The 17,416-nt window shown below is 40.6% G+C and overlaps 2 protein-coding genes across 6 annotated transcripts in view; one reads left to right on the forward strand and one right to left on the reverse strand.

The window, feature by feature from the left end:
- Window positions 1-14,552, forward strand: LOC144527077 (uncharacterized). Of its 3 annotated transcripts, none has more exons than XM_078264945.1 (6): window positions 130-216; window positions 2,217-2,315; window positions 6,256-7,256; window positions 9,659-9,814; window positions 10,088-10,186; window positions 12,434-14,552. In XM_078264945.1, exons 2-6 carry the CDS (start codon window positions 2,255-2,257, stop codon window positions 12,731-12,733), a joined length of 1,617 nt encoding a protein of 538 aa, XP_078121071.1. In that variant the 5' UTR covers window positions 130-216; window positions 2,217-2,254; the 3' UTR covers window positions 12,734-14,552. The 3 variants fall into 3 exon arrangements, with proteins under 3 accessions (XP_078121070.1, XP_078121071.1, XP_078121072.1); XM_078264946.1 differs by lacking the exon at window positions 130-216 and adding an exon at window positions 976-1,091; XM_078264944.1 differs by lacking the exon at window positions 2,217-2,315 and having other exon boundaries at window positions 1-216.
- The window catches only part of blvra (biliverdin reductase A), a 19,222-nt gene continuing 15,470 nt past the window's right edge, over window positions 13,665-17,416 (reverse strand). For all 3 annotated transcript variants that reach the window (XM_078264947.1, XM_078264948.1, XM_078264949.1), the window contains exon 7: window positions 13,665-16,402. In XM_078264947.1, coding sequence (XP_078121073.1) covers window positions 16,147-16,402 — 256 coding nt within the window. In that variant the 3' untranslated portion in view covers window positions 13,665-16,146. The remainder of the gene's footprint in view (window positions 16,403-17,416) is intronic.

A 17,416-nucleotide genomic window follows, 5' to 3' on the forward strand; every position in this document is an offset into this window, starting at 1 on the left:
TCTTTACCACGTTTTTCTACATGGCAGTTTTCCTCTGAAAAATGTCTAACGTTACACTTCAGTCGCTGAAAACTTTTATCAATCAGCGGCTCGCTGTGGCCGTTGACGAGATATCCGCGCTGCTGGAAACGACAATAACCAACTATGAAGAAGAGATTAACCGGCAACGCAAGATGCTGGAAGATGAGAGGTCCGAGTTCCTGATCAGCAAAGCAGGTTTGAAGACGTTTTTCTACATTATGGTGACTCTTACTTGTTATTATAGTCACATGTCTGGTCTATGCCATGTTCAAGGTACTGCATTTAACTTCGCTAGGTGACTGAACAGACCGAACAGTGGCTCTGCCGTGTTTGAGAAAAGGTAATTTCGCTTCCCGCGGCTGCGTCAATACAAACCAAAGTTCGGAAGTTGAGGATTTACGGCCTTCAAAGTAAAAGCGGAAAAAATAAAAACAGATGGGAACTCAAATCAAAGATTTTGTGGACATGAAAATCCCACTCAGTAAAGCTGAGGGCGAAGCAATTATTAAAAATGAAATGGCAAGAATACTGGGACATAAATGATTGGGGCTGCACAATTAATCACAATTTTATCCAAATCGCAATATGGACTACTGCAATAGCGAAATCGCAAGGGGGGGGGGGGGTATACGTGCAGTTTAGTGTCCCAAATTCCCCATACAATGTCCTTAATTAATTATGAACCTGCTAAACCACCTGTGCTACCCTAACCTGTCTCAAATAAGACCCTCATCATTTTTGGAAAATAATTTGGGACACTAAACTGCACATATACCCAAATGGTATCCTACAGACTAAGGAAAAAAAATCTTTGTTTTGTACAGATCCTTGAAAAATACACATTATAATTAGAGGTCGACTGATTAATCGGTCAATTTTTTTTGGCATTTTTTACCTAATCGGCATCGGCCAATATCAAGCCGGTTTAATAGGCAGGCCCATCTGCGGCCAGCCTGGTGGTGGTGTTGTGGAACACGTGTTCGACGCATGCTGGCCCTAGAGTCAATTACCAGCAGAGTGAGCAGACCTCATCCAGTGCCTGAGGAAGGAGCTGTTCCTCGGAGAAAACGGTAAAGATTAAATTCTTATAAGTCCTCTATATTTGATGAAAAACGTATGACATGTTACTGCCAACTTGGAGAAAAAACATGAATAGGTGACATGACATTCGGCTACTTTGGATATGTATAGCTGTCATGCTGTCATGTCACAATAATTAAGCTAGAATTTTGCAATCACAGACAGTGGATCTGAGACTTTTATTATTTGTTCTGTTTGTGTGTCTTATATTTGAGAGGGTTGTCAACTCAATGCAGAGAAAGAAGTTGTAGTTAAAAGAGACCACCGCACCGTAGGCTAGTGAAGGACTGGCTTTGCTAGCGTCGTTGCTAGGGTTGGTACAGAGTAGATCCGGTGCTAATATGGCACCGGTGCCTTAACGACCCGTATCTACCGGACCGAATAGCAACGCGGATTTCTGTGCCTCATTTCGGCGCCACTGATATGCCTGTGTTGCTCTCTGATGCTCCGAAAACGGATGTTAGAATAACAGAAACATCGCTGCATGTGACGCTAGTCAACATTACACTCGTCAGCAGCTAACGTTAGCCTACCGTTAGCTAGCAGCTGGATTAAACACAATTTAAAATGCTGCCAGCTAAACAGTGTAAAGTGTGACTTATTTCACTGTAGTGGATCCAACAGCGGTATGTTAAGCAGTGTGCAGCTGCCGTTGTCTACTTGTCTGAAGAACAACACAGACGGTGCGGTGCATTCAAAGTTATTGTAAAATACCCTTTTGCCATGGTGGTTGTTTTTGTCGTTCAACAGCAATTTACTAGTGAAATACGTTATTGTTATAGTTATTACATTATTATTATTATTATTATTATTATTAAATCATTTAATTTTGACCATATGGCCTAAAGTTGTTTTCCCCCCTTTTGCGATAATTAGGTTTTGTCCTAGGCTTTATCTGTCAACAAACAAAACAAACCAAAAATACATGTTTCAGGACAGTTTTTGGGAAGATGATAGAAATGTTTTTAGCCTTGTATCATTTACAATGCACTGAATTATTAGCTGATTTATAACATTTTATTTTTTTTATTTTTATACCTATCTATAAAATGACTTGAAGATGAAGATACTATACAAAAATACTAACTTAACCTTGTATTTTCCCCCTTTTTTAGTCATTTAAGTCTGATGGCTGAAAAGAAAACCACCCCTTATGGCAGAGCTTCACCCAGCCAACACCAGGGAAGGCCAAATGCAATATATGCAGCAAGTTGGTAAGCATGGGGGCTGAGAAAGGTAGAAGTAAAAATACTACAAACCTGTGGAATCACCTGAAGGCAAACCACCTCCAGGATTACAAAGAGGCGGTAAAAGAAAAAGAAGATGCTGCTGCTGCTTCCGCCAATCTCAGTCAGCCTACTGTAGCACAGATGTTCGATTCGCAAAGAAAATGGCAGAATTCTGACCAGAGGTAAAAAAAATAAAATAAATTGATAAACAAATACTTGAAATGATTGCTACAGACAACCAGCCATTTACAGTGGTCTCGGATGTTGGCTTTCTGCGTTTGATTGCAACACTGGAACCTCGGTGTAGCCTCAAGACTGAAAAATACTACCGCACAGACATGCTGGAAAACATAATGAAAGGTGTGGAGATGAAAATCAAAACACTGATCACCTCAGAGAATGCTGGCCTTCATTTGTCGTTCACGACAGACTGTTGGTCTGGGGAGACGGAGTCATTGATAAGTCTAACGTGCCATTTCATTAATAGTGAATGGGAAAGAAAACAAGTGGTACTAAATGTTAAGGCCATGTCTGGCTCCCACACTGGGGAATACATCAGCAAGGTGCTCCTTAGCATGCTGAAACATTGGGACATCAACCACAACAGAGTTGTGCTTGTGCTCCGAGACAGTGGTGCTAATATGATTAAAGGCCTCAGATTGGCAGAAATACCAGATCTCAGCTGCAGTGCACACACATTACAGCTTGTGATAAACGAGGGCATCAGCAGTCAGAGAGCAGTGGGGGACATTATCGCCAAGTTAAAGACATGTGCTACACACTTCAGCCACTCTGTGCTCGCAAAACAGCGTCTGAGAGACATTCAAGAAGAACTTGACCTCCCCCAGCACAGCATAATTCAGGCTGTTCCCACCCGTTGGAACTCCACGTCACACCTGTTGCAGAGGATGCTGGAGCAGAAGCGTGCTCTGAACATCTATGCAGGAGAACATGGAAAGTTTACAACCCCAACTGCAGACCAGTGGGCCCTCGTCTCAAATTTGTCCGAGACACTGGGCCCCATTGAGGAAGTCACTTTTGAGATGAGTAAGGCAGATGCATCCATCTCCTGCGTCATTCCCAGCATTGCTGTGCTGAAGATGGTGCTTCAGGCAGAGGGTCCCACTACGAGGGGTATCAAAACACTCAGGGAAACCATGTTTCAAAGCTTGGAGAGGAGATTTTCAAAGATGGAGACCAAATGTTTGGTGCTGGCGACGCTGCTGGATCCTCGCTATAAGGGTCAAATCTTTGCAGTGGAGACACTGAGCAAGGCCAAAGAATGGGTGAAAGAAGAGCACGCCATCGTGTCTGAACAGTGCAAAACCGCCACCACTGGAGACCAAGAATCAGATCCGAAACGGAGGAGGAGGAGGAGGAGGAGGAACCCGGTCCCTCTGATCTTCTTGAACAGATGTATGCAAACATTTTGGGAGCACATGGTGGAACTCGTGCTGAAGAAAATGATCAACACATCACTGAGCAGCTGGATCAGTACCTCCGAGAGCCACTGATTGACAGACTGGTCTGCCACTAGAATGGTGGAAACAGAATGCATCCCGCCTATACCTTCTTGCACCACTTGCAAGAAAATTCCTCTGTCCACCGCCCTCCTCTGTTCCCAGCGAGAGAATATTCAGTGAGATTGGGATTATCTATGACAAGAAGAGGAGCAGGTTCACAGGAGAACATGCAGAGCAGTTGTGTTTCCTGCACTACAACCTGCAGCTCTTAAACTGGGAGTATTAAGAACTTTCAGTGGGGAATGGCTCGGGTGAAGAAGACTCAGGATCTGGAAGTGGGATTAAAACTAAATATAATATTATGCACATTCCTTTTTGTATTGTTGTTTACAAATGTTCCTTCCCTCAGAAACGAGGAGATGGCGCTGCTAAGTCAATTGCACTAAAGCAGATTATCTAATGCTGCTAACTTTTTATTCACTTAGTAACTTCAAGACTTTCTTTTATTTAAAATGATTAAGTAGCCATAGCAGAAGTGAAGATCCACTAAGATTGTTTTGTGTTGTTACTGTATACATTTTTATTCAGACCTAAAACAAAGAAATGCTGCTGGTTGCTACTGTGTGTGTCAGCACTACTATTGTTAAAATGGTTAATTTATTTTATTGTTCTCAGATGTTTGATAAATGCTGCTAAGTGCACTAAACTTAATGTTTTCATTGAAAAGTTTATTTGACAAAGTTAAGTTTATTTTCTTTCTTTCTTCTTACCCGTTTCGTTTATTTATACAATATATGTTTTTACATTATACATGTTTAATGTAAGTATACAAGTACAGATTGGTGTTCAAGTGTTCAATAAATGTTTTTGTTGAGAAATTTTGTATCTTAAGTACTTATTAGTGTTAACTTTTATCTTTCAAATAGAGGTTAAAAACAAGCAAATATCGGCCAAAATAATCGGCAGCATATATCGGCCGACCCTGATTTCAAAAGATCGGCATCGGCCTGAGAAAACCCATATCGGTCGACCTCTAATTCTAATCATTTACATTTTTTTTTATTTATTTTTTTTATTATTATTTTAATATTTTTCTAGGAAAATAAGAATAATGGTACACAAATAAAATTCCCTCCAATATCGTGGATCATATCGCAATCATAATATCAGTCAAAATAATCGCAATTAGATATTTTCCTCACATCATGCAGCCCTATAAAGGATACAGGAAGACATCTCTATAACATTCAAAAACATATTGGGTCAGGAAGAAGACCGGGCAGAAATGGAAAGGAAGAGATCAACTTTACTCATTTTGGGATAGGACTTACTGGACTAAAGAAGACACTCCAAATAATAGATAAACACCCAACTGGTAGGTGTATACAATGTGATCAGCATGAGTCTGTGCAGCATGTGCTGCTGGAGTGTAGGGGCTATGAAAAGGAAAGGAAGAAGCTAAAATAAGCTTTACAGTAGAAAATGTACTTGGAGATGCAGCACGGGGAACGCATGTTCACATGATTAAATATTTAAAGGAAACGGGGCTGTTAGAGAGAATTTAGTTTAGTCTGTCCTAATTTTATTTGTTTAGTTTTTTGGTTAGTTTTTAATTTTCCTGTTAACCCACTGTTCCACAAACCATTCCAGTTAGTTGGCGGTAATGCACCTTAAGATGGTTGCCAACCGGCAATTAAAAATCAGAAGAAGAAAGGAAGGTGCAGGGTAGAGCCCGACCGATCTATCGGCGGGCCGATATTATCGGCCGATATCAGACATTTTCCAAACTATCGGTATCTGCATTTATAATGGCCGATAAATGAATATTTAAAAAATAAAATAAAAACGGACGAAACCCCCTTCAACCATGTTGTGAGTGTTGGCGTTGCATAGTTTGTCCACCAGAGGGCGCTCTACAACGTCCCTGTTGGCAACACTCGTGTTTAACCCTTTAAGTTTCATATCTTAAGTTTGTATTTTTATACATTTTATTTATCAGAACTTTAATATATTTTGATGTTTGTCTGTTCTGTTGTGACAGTAAAACAAGTTTATTTTTATACTGCATTATCATATTTTAGTGAGGACTCATAAATATCTACAAATAACTAATGTTAGGGAAATCTTTTTATGTTACGCGTTTCGTTTTTAAAAAAAAAAAATAGATATCGGTCGATATGTCGGAGTATCGGATTTTTAAATCACCAAATATTTGTATCGATATTGGCCTTAAAAATCCTTTATCGGTCGGGCTCTAGTGCAGGGCTCAGTCACATCAGTGAAAAAACATATTTTCCGAATAATTTTTTAGACAAGTGCTAGTAGTATCCCACATGATCTTTCGATTTGCGTTAAAGGAGCTGCTCGGAAAACTGAGTTGTTGTTGTTATTGGGAAGCAGTTTTAAAAAACACAAACCATTTAACCCCATCAATGTTCCCGTTTTGTTTTCTTTACTTGCAGATATGAAACAGGCAGTGAGATTTCGAGTCATCATCGATCATGATATCAGGAAGATAACATTTCAAAATGGCATCCCCTCATCTGTGGAGGACTTAATTAAAGTGTTGAAACAGGCTTTTTCCATCACCACAGACATAGGACTTCAGTACAAGGATGCTGACTTTGATGACTTCTTCACACTAACCACTACAACAGACCTGAAAGATAAAGACACGCTCAAAGTTGTGCATGTGCCACCAGGCATAGTAATCACCACGGTCCCTCAGGAACGCAACCCCGACACATCTGACGTGACGTCTGCAGATGTTCCGCTTTCTGTGGATTCACAAGACACTGTGATCCCCAGTCCCCCGGCCACTGAGAGGCAGAAACTGTGGCCCGCCATCTTTCCCATCCCATCCTTCTCCTACAACACTGAGATGGCTTTGAGGCAAGGCAATGAAAAGTTTCTAAAAGATGGAACCCTGCTGACATCGCCGTGTGTCAAATCGGACATTCTGGAGCGCCTGGCGGAGGCCATGTTTTCCTACACGGCTTATCCCAATGATCCACAGAGGGCTGCTGTTGCACAGTCACTAATAGAGAAGCATCCGTGCTTGAGAGAGCCCGGCTCTCATAACGGATGTTACGGGTGGCAGCAAAGCCTAAAATACAAATGTGGAAACTATCGGAACAAACTTAAAGCACACGGAAACCCTGAAGTGCTGATAAATACACTAAAACACAAGCAGGACGGCGACAGGAAACCTGCCAAAAATATCAAGAAACCGAGGAAATCTGAGGTAAACTACCTCCCCCCACATCCAGCCGGTGAAACAGAGGACAGCCTGGAGAATATGAGACTTGAGCTTATTGCTGCAAACAAGACAAAGGGCAATGGTCTGATGATAAATGACATGATGTCCCGAACGTACAGCTGTAGGAGACGGGAAGTGGTCGGCCAGTCCATGCAGGTGGCAGAATTCAAAGAGAGATGGCCTGCCCTCTTTGATCCATTACAGGTAAATACACTGATTGGATGAGCCTCATGACCAGGGTTCAAAATTAACTTTTTCGTCCACTAGACGAAAGCAAATGGTGACTGAAGCAAATCTACCAGCCACTTGCATATTTTACCAGCATTTGGCTGGTAAATGGTGCTAATTTTGAACCCTGCTCATGACACACTAGGAAATGCAGATATTGTAGTGCAGTGCAGTGGCTCTCAACTGGAGAGGCCTAGAACAGGGGTCTTCAATGTTTTTTAAGCCAAGGACCCCTTAACTGTAAGAGAGACGGAGCAGGGACCCCCTACTACATGTATTGTATAAAATGAAGTTGCATATTAAACTGGGCCTACAATAACATTTAGGGCGGCTTAAAGTCTTTATACATACCTTATTTGCATAGAAAACTAAGCCATTAAAATAGCCTAATAATTGTTGCCATGATTTTTTTATGTTTTAATGTTAAACATACATGTGGCACAGTGAATCCTTAAGATTAAATGTATCTGTGGATTGCCTTAGTGACTACCTTACCTATAGGCCAGTAAGCCTATCATCAGTGGGGAGTTATGTTTCTCTAATATTTTGTTGGATTCATGTTAAGACTTTAATTTTTGAAATTTCTTTTAAAAATTAACAATAATTTGGAGTTATTTGCATTAACTTGCATTAACTCTGAGGACCCCCTAGGGGCCCCGGACCCCCTGTTGAAGATCCCTGGCCTAGAAGGGCTTGGGAAGGAATTATTAAAACATTATCTCTATCTCGAGTAAGTACTGTTAAATTTCTAAATTATATTTATTAAGTACAACTTATAACCTTTCAAGCCCAAACTGGCTCTTCATTAGGACTGAGTATCAAACCCTAATGCTTTTAAGAGGTTTGCTTTAATTTGGAAAAATATCATTACTATTATTATTTCATTTTATTGATTCAAATGGGGAAATACACAATAAACAAACAAAAAAACAGTTACCATCAGAAAGCACTACAGTTTTTAAATACAAATATCCGGTAACACTTAAAAAGGTCTGCAAATTTCATGGTAAGTAGCTGATAAATTGCAAGTAACATATTTGAAATGTCTTTCAAATTACCCCCAAATTTATCGAAGACTACTGCAACATGTAGTACTGGTATTTTTTGCGATTTTGCGCAATTATCGTAAGTTTTAAGTCTTGGTAGTGAAGTTAAATCATGTGAACATTGTCAACAACCAATGGGTGCGCTCCCTCCAGCACCAAACAGGAAACAGCAAAGGGCTACAGCTTAGCTATGCCGGCAGAACAGAAAATCGGCAAACTTCCCCTTAAGTTACCAGCTAACGCTAGACGTAGCTAGCTAGCTTGGTTAAATTTTTCAAAACAAATCTAGTTGTAGTCTTACCATGTGTAGTCTATATCCACGACGTTCCACTTCTGGGATTGTTCAGGTGCCGCCGGAAATTCCGCCGGATGCACCTCATTTTGGCCGGATGTCCGTTACCTTCCGCTTTCTTTGTGTTGGAATTTTAAACTCCAGTGGATTTCTGAGGACTATGGTTAACTGCTCCTCAGATCTCTGCAGGGTAAATCCAGACAGCTAGCTAGACTATCTGTCCAATCTGAGTTTTCTGTTGCACGACTAAAACAACCATTGAACGTACACACGTTCCACCAAAACAAGTTGACTGCAAGACTGCAGACACTGCAAGGTCCCCAGTCTTTACATATTATGACAGTCTTTAATGTTAGATGTGAAATGATTGTCTTTAGATGTGAGATGGTGTCCGACTGTAGTCTTTCCAAAGTCTGTTAAGTATTCGGGCCAGTAAATACAATCAGCCAGTTACTTTATCGGGCCAGTGCTCGAAAAAAGTTAAAGCAATAATTTCATTTAAAGAACGTTGGCTGTGTTGATGGGAACACGGTAACAACATTCAGAGTCAGCGGTAGAGCTCGGCGATATGGGGAAAATCAAATATCACGATATTTTTGACCAAATTCATCAATGTCGATATTGAAGGGTTCACTATTGGTGCTTTCACAAAATATTTACACAAGAGAGTTATGATAAATAATCACCAATAATGTGAATACCATGACTAGGTGGGTAAATGCAAATAATAAAACAGTAAGTAAGTCCGGTATGTCCAGAAAATTACATTACTTCACTGTAATGCAGCCTTTAAAACCAGGAAAAGACAACACGTGTGTCATATCACGATATTACGATATCCAAAATGTAAGACGATACCTAGCCTCGTATATATCGATGTCGATATAATATCGATATATTGCCCAGCCTTAGTCGGCGGAATTCAAAGTCGGCTGGACTTCTGGCAGCACTTCCGAAGCGTCTCTCAGCGGAGTTCTGGGCTCTTTATACACCTTCTGTGTGTCTCCTGTATAAGTAGTTGACAAAATCCTGTCTTTCAGATTAACGAAGAGTTCCGAAGGTGCAACACTATTCCCCTGGAGTCTACGTTTTTCTCGCAGCTGGACAGGTACACGCCAAAGCTCCTGGAATTATTCAGCTCAAAGGGAGGAGCTGTTGGACAGCGCATGAAGAGTGTGTTTGCTGAACTGATACAGGTGAGGTCCACAAAGTCAAAAGTTAACATCAAATGGTAAACTCATCCGGAGCAATAGGGTGAACCTAGATTTAGTTTTTTTTTTTTTTTTTTTTTTGTTGAAAAAGATGTTCTTCATCAAGTTGACTGTTGTGTGGTGCATGTCATTCTCAGCACTTAGCCGTCTCATGAAATATAAGGGCTAAGAGCGTGGAACAAGCTTTTATTGAAGAAGTGACGTAGACAACGGAGGTGTAGATTGGGTTTTGATTTAAGATCCAATGATTCACTGTAGGACCCATGTGCCTCAGTGGTGAAGAAGAGGGACGTGACTCTGAGATGCCTCGTCGAGTACCTGGGGGAGAGTGTGCAGGAGCTTGTCTCTGACTACTGTGTAAGTAGTTTTTACAGCTCTGTCTTGGTTGTTTTTTTTACATGTAATTCTTGCATTCTTGAAGTCTTGCATTGCCAGACCTTCCTCCACAGCGCTGCGAAGGAGGGTCTGGCTAGTCCACACAGCATTCCGGGATGGGAGAAAAACGTTTCTCTGGATATTGGCATTTCTTTAAACCAATCACAATTAGGATTGGGCATCGAGAACGGCTTTCAACTTGGAATCGTTTCAAAAATTACGATTCCAATGGAATCGTTTCTTTATTAGAATCGTGTGGAATCTGATCATCGGTTTCAACACGCGCAAGTTTCGTTTACGTTGCAGCCACCATACTTCCAGGCGCTTATTGTGTTGCAGCCATGGAGCACAGTAAGCGACGCTCTAAAGTGTGGATTTATTTGATGTTGGGGAAAAAAAGGCCCGGTAAAACTGTAAATCACCATTGAATCAAAATAAAAAATGTCCTCTCATCTGTGAAATAAGCATGTGACCCGTTTCAACTCAGCCCCTCAAAGAATCGGAATCGGGAATCTATAAGAACCGGAGTCGAAAGGAAGAATCGGAATTGGAATCAGAATTGTTAAAATGGAAGTGATGCCCAACCCTAATCACAACGTCTTGGGCACAATGGCGGTGCCTCTGCAAAATAGCCTCAGGAAGGAACTTGTTTTGGTGGAACATGTACGTTCAAAGGTTGTTTTAGTCGTGCAACAGAAAACTCAGATTGGACAGATAGTCTAGCTAGCTGTCTGGATTTACCCTGCAGAGATCTGAGGAGCAGTTAACCATAGTCCACACAAATCCACCGGAGTTTAGAACGCCAACACAAAGGAAGTTGAAGGTGTCGGACATCCGGCCGAAAAGGTGGGACATCTGGCGGAGAAATAGGCCACGCAGTTGCTGAATCTGTCTTCATTTCAGATCGACAAAGGTCAGTTTGAAAGATTTGTCAGATTTTGAGAGACTCTAGTCACGCTCATTCCGCTCCCCGTTTCCGGGTTAGCGCTCTACCAATCAGATGGGTAATTTAAGTCTGACTGCCGGCAGTGCCCGCCCCGCCGATTATACATGTCAAATCGGCCAAAATGAAGGACGACGGCACGGAACACACCGAACAGACTCGAGTCACTGACCTCGCCAGACTGTCCGACGGCTGATAATCGGCTCTGTGTGTCCGGGCCTTAACATGTAATTAACTCTAGAACCACCGTAGCATTTAACGGTGTAAATGACATTTTTTTAATTATTTTGTCATTGTATATGCCGTTTCCCTCCTGCCCTGACCTTTTCAATATACATGTTCTACACATTCCTATATTGTCATAATATTAGAATAGCGTTTTTTATGAAGAATTGATAGGAAATACATGACCACCCAGGCTCGCCGGCTTCTAAATAGCAACAGCAGACATTGCGACTTGAGAACAGGAATGTCTGGCGTATTAGCCCACATATTCGTGAATTCAGGTACATTTTACGAAAACAAAAACAAATAAGGTTATTGTCTACCAGCGGACCTGACGTGCCTAGCCAAACCAAGCTGACCCAAGCCGGCACGTGTATGAAAAACCCTAATAGTCCCTAGTCTCGCATTGCCAGACCTTACTCCACAGCGCTGCTGAGTAAGGTCTGGCCCCTCCACACATACATTGCAAGATAGGGGGGGAAAAAAACACTCTGGGTTGTTTGCATTTCTTTAAACTAAAGACAATCCTACTGGGCACCACTAAGCTCTGGTTGCAGCAACAGTAACTATGCAAGACGGCCTAGGAAGGAACTCATTTTGGTGGAACATTTGCACCCCGATAAAAGAAAAATGCCACATACAATATTAAATGAAATAACTTAACATAGTAAAGTAACATGAGCTATTTAAATTAACTGGATACATGCTCTTACCAGTGTATCGCCCTTTTGTAACGTTACTTCGTCCACAGCAATGCTGTTGCACCATCCAAATATTCTTCAAAACTTGCCATTTTCAGCGTGTAGCTTGCTAGCTCGAAGCTTGTTGTTGTTTCCCCGAAACAAACGGAGTTATCCGGTAAATGAACTGTCGTTGATCCAGACTAAATAGTCCCCCAACTGGAATTCCAGAGACAACTGACCTTGTATAACACCTAGATTTACGTGACCGTTACGCACATAACCCCAGATGGAAAATCTGAGCTAGATTACATTAAATGTGTTTGGTTTTGGTCAAAGCATGTGAACAGCAGTAACAGCAACAGTTTGCATGTTTTCTAGAGAACAGCAGAGGATAAAGTGCATCAGGAACTTAGAGCACAGAGTATGAGGATCTACGTTTGCCACAAGCCGGATGCAGTGGGCATCGTCATCGATGGAACGCCGGTGCTGACCGCTGTGGGTAACGTGTCCAGAGCCTGCTGCCTTCTCCTCGGCCTCACCTATGCCCTAAATCTGGATTATCCTCCCAAACTCGCCAGAACTTTTGAAGTATTTCAAAGACTATTTGTGGGACTCGATACGCTGCAGCCGAAACCAACGTCAAAGTACATCAGCCTGAAAAACAAGCTCCTCGCCTAAACAACCGCTCTGAGCTCTTTGGTCTGAATCAACTTGTCCAAGCTGATACTTCAGAGCTTGAAGGAAGTTAAAGGTGGCCTTGACCAACTGCCACTTTGCTCGTTTGAAAGCCATCATGGCTTGTCTCTCTCTCATGGGTGGGCCAAATTCTCTGGGCGGGCAAAGCAGATAAAGGGGAGGTAACCTTTCCCCTTATGACCTCATAAGGAGCAGATTCCAGATCGGCCCATCTGAGCTTTCATTTTCTCAAAGGCAGAGCAGGATACCCAGGGCTCGGTTTACACCTATCACCATTTCTAGCCACTGGGGGACCATAGGCAGGCTGGGGGAACTCACATTAATGTTAAAAAACCTCATAAAGTGACATTTTCATGCCACGTGACCTTTAAGACTGACAGCTTGCTAAAGACACATTGGGCACATATTCACAGCAGTTCCAGGTAAACTTCTATAATACGGCAGTGCACATCCTGCCTTTGTCAGGTAGGTCTGTTCACCCAAATTACAAAAAGAAAAAGATTTCACCGTGTTTTTCAGGGACCTAAATGCTTGTTCTTACTGAGAATTTTCAGAAAGAAGTTTGCAAGTAAGCTGTATTTTTTTTTTTTTTTTTTAACTTAGACAAGTTCTACTGTTTTTAATTTTTTTTTTTTTACAGTTTTTTTTTAATCGTTTTTAACTGTTATTTAATGTTTTTGAATTGCCCTGTTTCTGAAATGTGCTATAAAAAAAAATCCCTGGGCTACATCATCACGTTATTACTTGTGAATATAGGCTATTGGATGTCACATGGAAGCTTTGCCCCAGAGTGTCACTGGCATTAGGATTAACCAATAGGTGATTTGGATAGTAGCACCTGACAATCAGATGAAAGGGATGCCAGGTTTACTGCAAAAAGAAAGCAAAAAATGAGAACATTTTCTAAGCTTACCAAATTTGATAATATAGTTTATTTGAATGCATGACTTAAAGCTTTATTCACAATCACAACCTCAAAACAAAAGTTCCAGATTCCTCAATCAGTGCCATTTGTACCCAATAATACTGAAACCCTCCTGAGCAGATTAAAACATTTTTTTGAGTCAGCCAAAGTATACTTTTAGTTTGAAGTTTTAGTTTAACCCTTGTGTTGTCTTCCTGTCAACCTTGAAAAAAACACCTTTTTACGACGTTGACACCTTTTTTTCACAGTTTGTTTTTGCTTTTTCCAACGTTTTAAATTGTTAAATTTTTCTTCTTATTCATAGCCAATCAAATCAGGATGACTCCACACAGAGGACGAAAACTTTACTTTGGAAAAACAATGCTAAACAAACAGCAATGAGCAGCCATAATTGATTTAGATATAGTATTGGATTCACCCAGATATGTTGAAGTGTAACATCTAAAACTTCGGTGACCACTTTAAATTTGACAATATTGGTTTGACATTAAAGATGTTTTCCAGTTGTGGATCATGTTGTAAAAATGTGCCAAGGCCTTAACACAACGTTCTTATTAAACAGGTTAATATTCAAAGCTTCATATGAAACATGACATATACTGCAAATAACTTTAATATTGTACATGAGACACAAAGCCACCTGACACAGTATGGTACAACTAGGGGTGTGTGTGTGTGTGTGTGTGTGTGTGTGTGTACTGATTTTACATTTACCTTTATCAAACAACTGCCTTATGTTTAACAATTGGGTATTAGAATTAGAGTATTCCGGACAACTGCTCTATATGATATTTCCAGTGGTGGAAGAAGTATTCAGATCCTTAAGTAAAAGTACTTTATACCACACTGTAAAAAAAATACTGTTACAACTAAAAGTCCTTCAATAAAAATGTTACTGCATAAACCTATGCAAGTCTCATCAGGAAAATGTACTTAAAGTATTAAAAGTACTCGATGCAGAAAAATCCTCCCATTTGCGAAGCTAAACAATGGAAACGATCCAAACTGTTCTGTGTTTGATCGTCTAATCATTTCAGCTTTACTTGTAGCCCTGTATATATGTGGGTAGTAGTGTGTATGTAGTTTAATTTATAACTAAACTATGTTTAGTGTGTCAGGCACCATATGTTCTGGGGCGGCTGTGGCTCAGGAGGTAGAGCGGCGACCAATCAGAAGGTCGGTGGTTTGATTCCTGGCCCATGCAATCTACATGTCGAAGTGTCTTCGGCCAAGATACTGAACCCCAAATAGCTTCCGAATGTGAATGTGTCACTAAAACTAGAAAAGCGCTATATAAATGCAGTCCATTTACCATATGTAACTCTCTAAATATGTGTCGATCATAGCAGAATGTGTTCAATGATTAATGAATAATCTCATGACATAATGGACCTTTTTCACAGCAGACATGTTGACTTGTCATAGTAGGAAAAGTACAGCTGAGATTGATAACCTTAACGATGGCTCAGTTCCATCAAGTGTCCCAGTGAGCTATTTCAGTGAGTCAGCATGCACCATACCAGGGTCTCTCCTAAGTGGAATGCAGCCATCATTAATGGTTTTTGAATACACATGTGCTCTTCCTACTATGACATGTCAACACGTCTGCCGTGAAAAAGGTCTATACTACTAAATGATACTTATTAGGGCTGTCAATCGATTAAAAAATGTAATCTAATTAATTACATACTCTGATTAATAATCGAAATTAATCGCATACATAATTAACGGTGCCTGAACCGATACTTTTTAAGAAAGTAAAAGAAAAGAAAAAAAGGATACTAAACAATAGTTGGTGACATTAAAGAACGGCTTGTTTATTGCTAAGGCCATATGGTCAACATTAAATGATTTAATAATAATGTATAACGAAGTTATTTCACTAGTAAACAAACAACCAGATAGGAAAAGGACATTTACAATAACTTCAAATGCACTACGAGGCTGTAGTTTACCAGTTTCATTGAACGCACCGGCTGTGTTTTTTTTTGTTTTTTTTTTGTTTGTTTGTTTTCACCGGCTGTGTTGTTTCTCCGACGGCAGCTGCAGATTGTTACATCCCGGTGTTGAATCCTCTACAGTAAAACACAGTCACACTTTACATCGTTTAGCGTTAGCTGTCAGCATTGTAACCGTGTTTAATCCAGCTACTAGCTAACGGTAGGCTAACGTTAGCTGCTGTTGAGTATAGTGTTAACTAGCGTCCCATGCAGTGGGGTTTGTGTTTCCTGTAACGTCTGTTTCAGAGCATCAGAGAGAATAGCAGACATATCAGTGACACCAGATTTTCGTCTGTATGCAAACGTCAATATGGAATGGATTAATCTGCGTTAATTTTTTTAACGTTATTTTTTCTCAGATTAATTAATCGAAATTAACGCGTTATTTTGACAGCCCTAATACTTATACTATGATGCAAAAACGTAAGGGCATGGTGATGAAATAGACTGAAGTACTTTAGAGTCCCCATTTAACTTTGGCAAAGTTGTTGTATCCTCTCTGCCAGTTGCAAGCAGTGTAGGATCCTAGTTTTCTCCCTCTGGAGCTCCTCTGGACTCACTTGGCCTGCCAGCTTGGCAGAGAATTGAATCAGGTCCTGCATGAAGAGGCCCACAGCCCCGCTGGGTGCCGGAGGGATCTGGGTCAGAGTGCAGGAGTCAAAGTGAAAGTTGATTTTCTTGGCCCAGGGGAGGCCCGGTCTCCGTTCCTCAATCCACGTCAGAGGTCTAGCAGGACACAGATAAAATGATTATGATTGAATTATTCATAAATCTGTATTTTGCTGTCTCCACATTGGTGCTCTCATTAACTGTCATGACAACCAAGGAAGGCCAGAGACCGGAACAGAACATAGCCTTTAAACTAGAGATGTTAATAATTAACCGTTAACGACAATAAGAACTTTGACCGATTAATACTATTAGTTAAAGGCAATATTATTAATTTTTTTTAAAGTAATTAAAAAATGTTGTTGCATGATTAAAAAAAAGGCTAAACAATCAGTTTTTTTTAATGCTAGTAAACTTGCTAGTGCAAATTCTAAGCTCCTTTTTGTTTCAGCTAAGTTAGTGGCTCTCTGCTGGACGGCACACACAGAGTTAAATCAGCCGTCCTACACACAGAGTATGCCAGACAGACCTACACAGGTGACAGACCTACACAGGTGACAGACCTACACACGTGATAGACCTACACAGGTGACAGACCTACACACACATGACAGACCTACACACATGACAGACATACAGTGTCGGTTGCGCGGACCTGCAAGCGACGACAAGGAATTTGAATTTGTTTATTTGCACAATAAAATCAAGGCAACAGAAACACAAAAAGAATTATAACTTTTTGTTTTAAGATTGTGCAGGTGAGATTACGAAAAACCCCTAGGGGCTCATAGAAGGAATCTCACCTAAAGAAGAGGAGAAGAAAAAATTTATAATGAGCAATTATAATTACAAGTCCTAAAATCTACAAATTGAACACAAGAAAGCACTGAATTAAAAATAACAAGCATAAGGTTGGCTACATAAAACAACAAAGGCATAAAAAGAATTACAAGAATATAGATAACATGAGGAAGTGTGGACTAATGTATGTGTGAGTAGTTATGAGAGACAGGAAGGCCAAACAAAATCAGATATGAATAGTTCAGATCAATACAGACAATTAACGTTTCACATAACAGAGAAGCTCAAGTCTCTGAGCTAGAGTCCACATATTTTGCATGAAGCCGTTCT

Source organism: Sander vitreus, chromosome 12, assembly GCF_031162955.1.
Source record: "Sander vitreus isolate 19-12246 chromosome 12, sanVit1, whole genome shotgun sequence".
Classification (NCBI taxonomy): domain Eukaryota; kingdom Metazoa; phylum Chordata; class Actinopteri; order Perciformes; family Percidae; genus Sander; species Sander vitreus.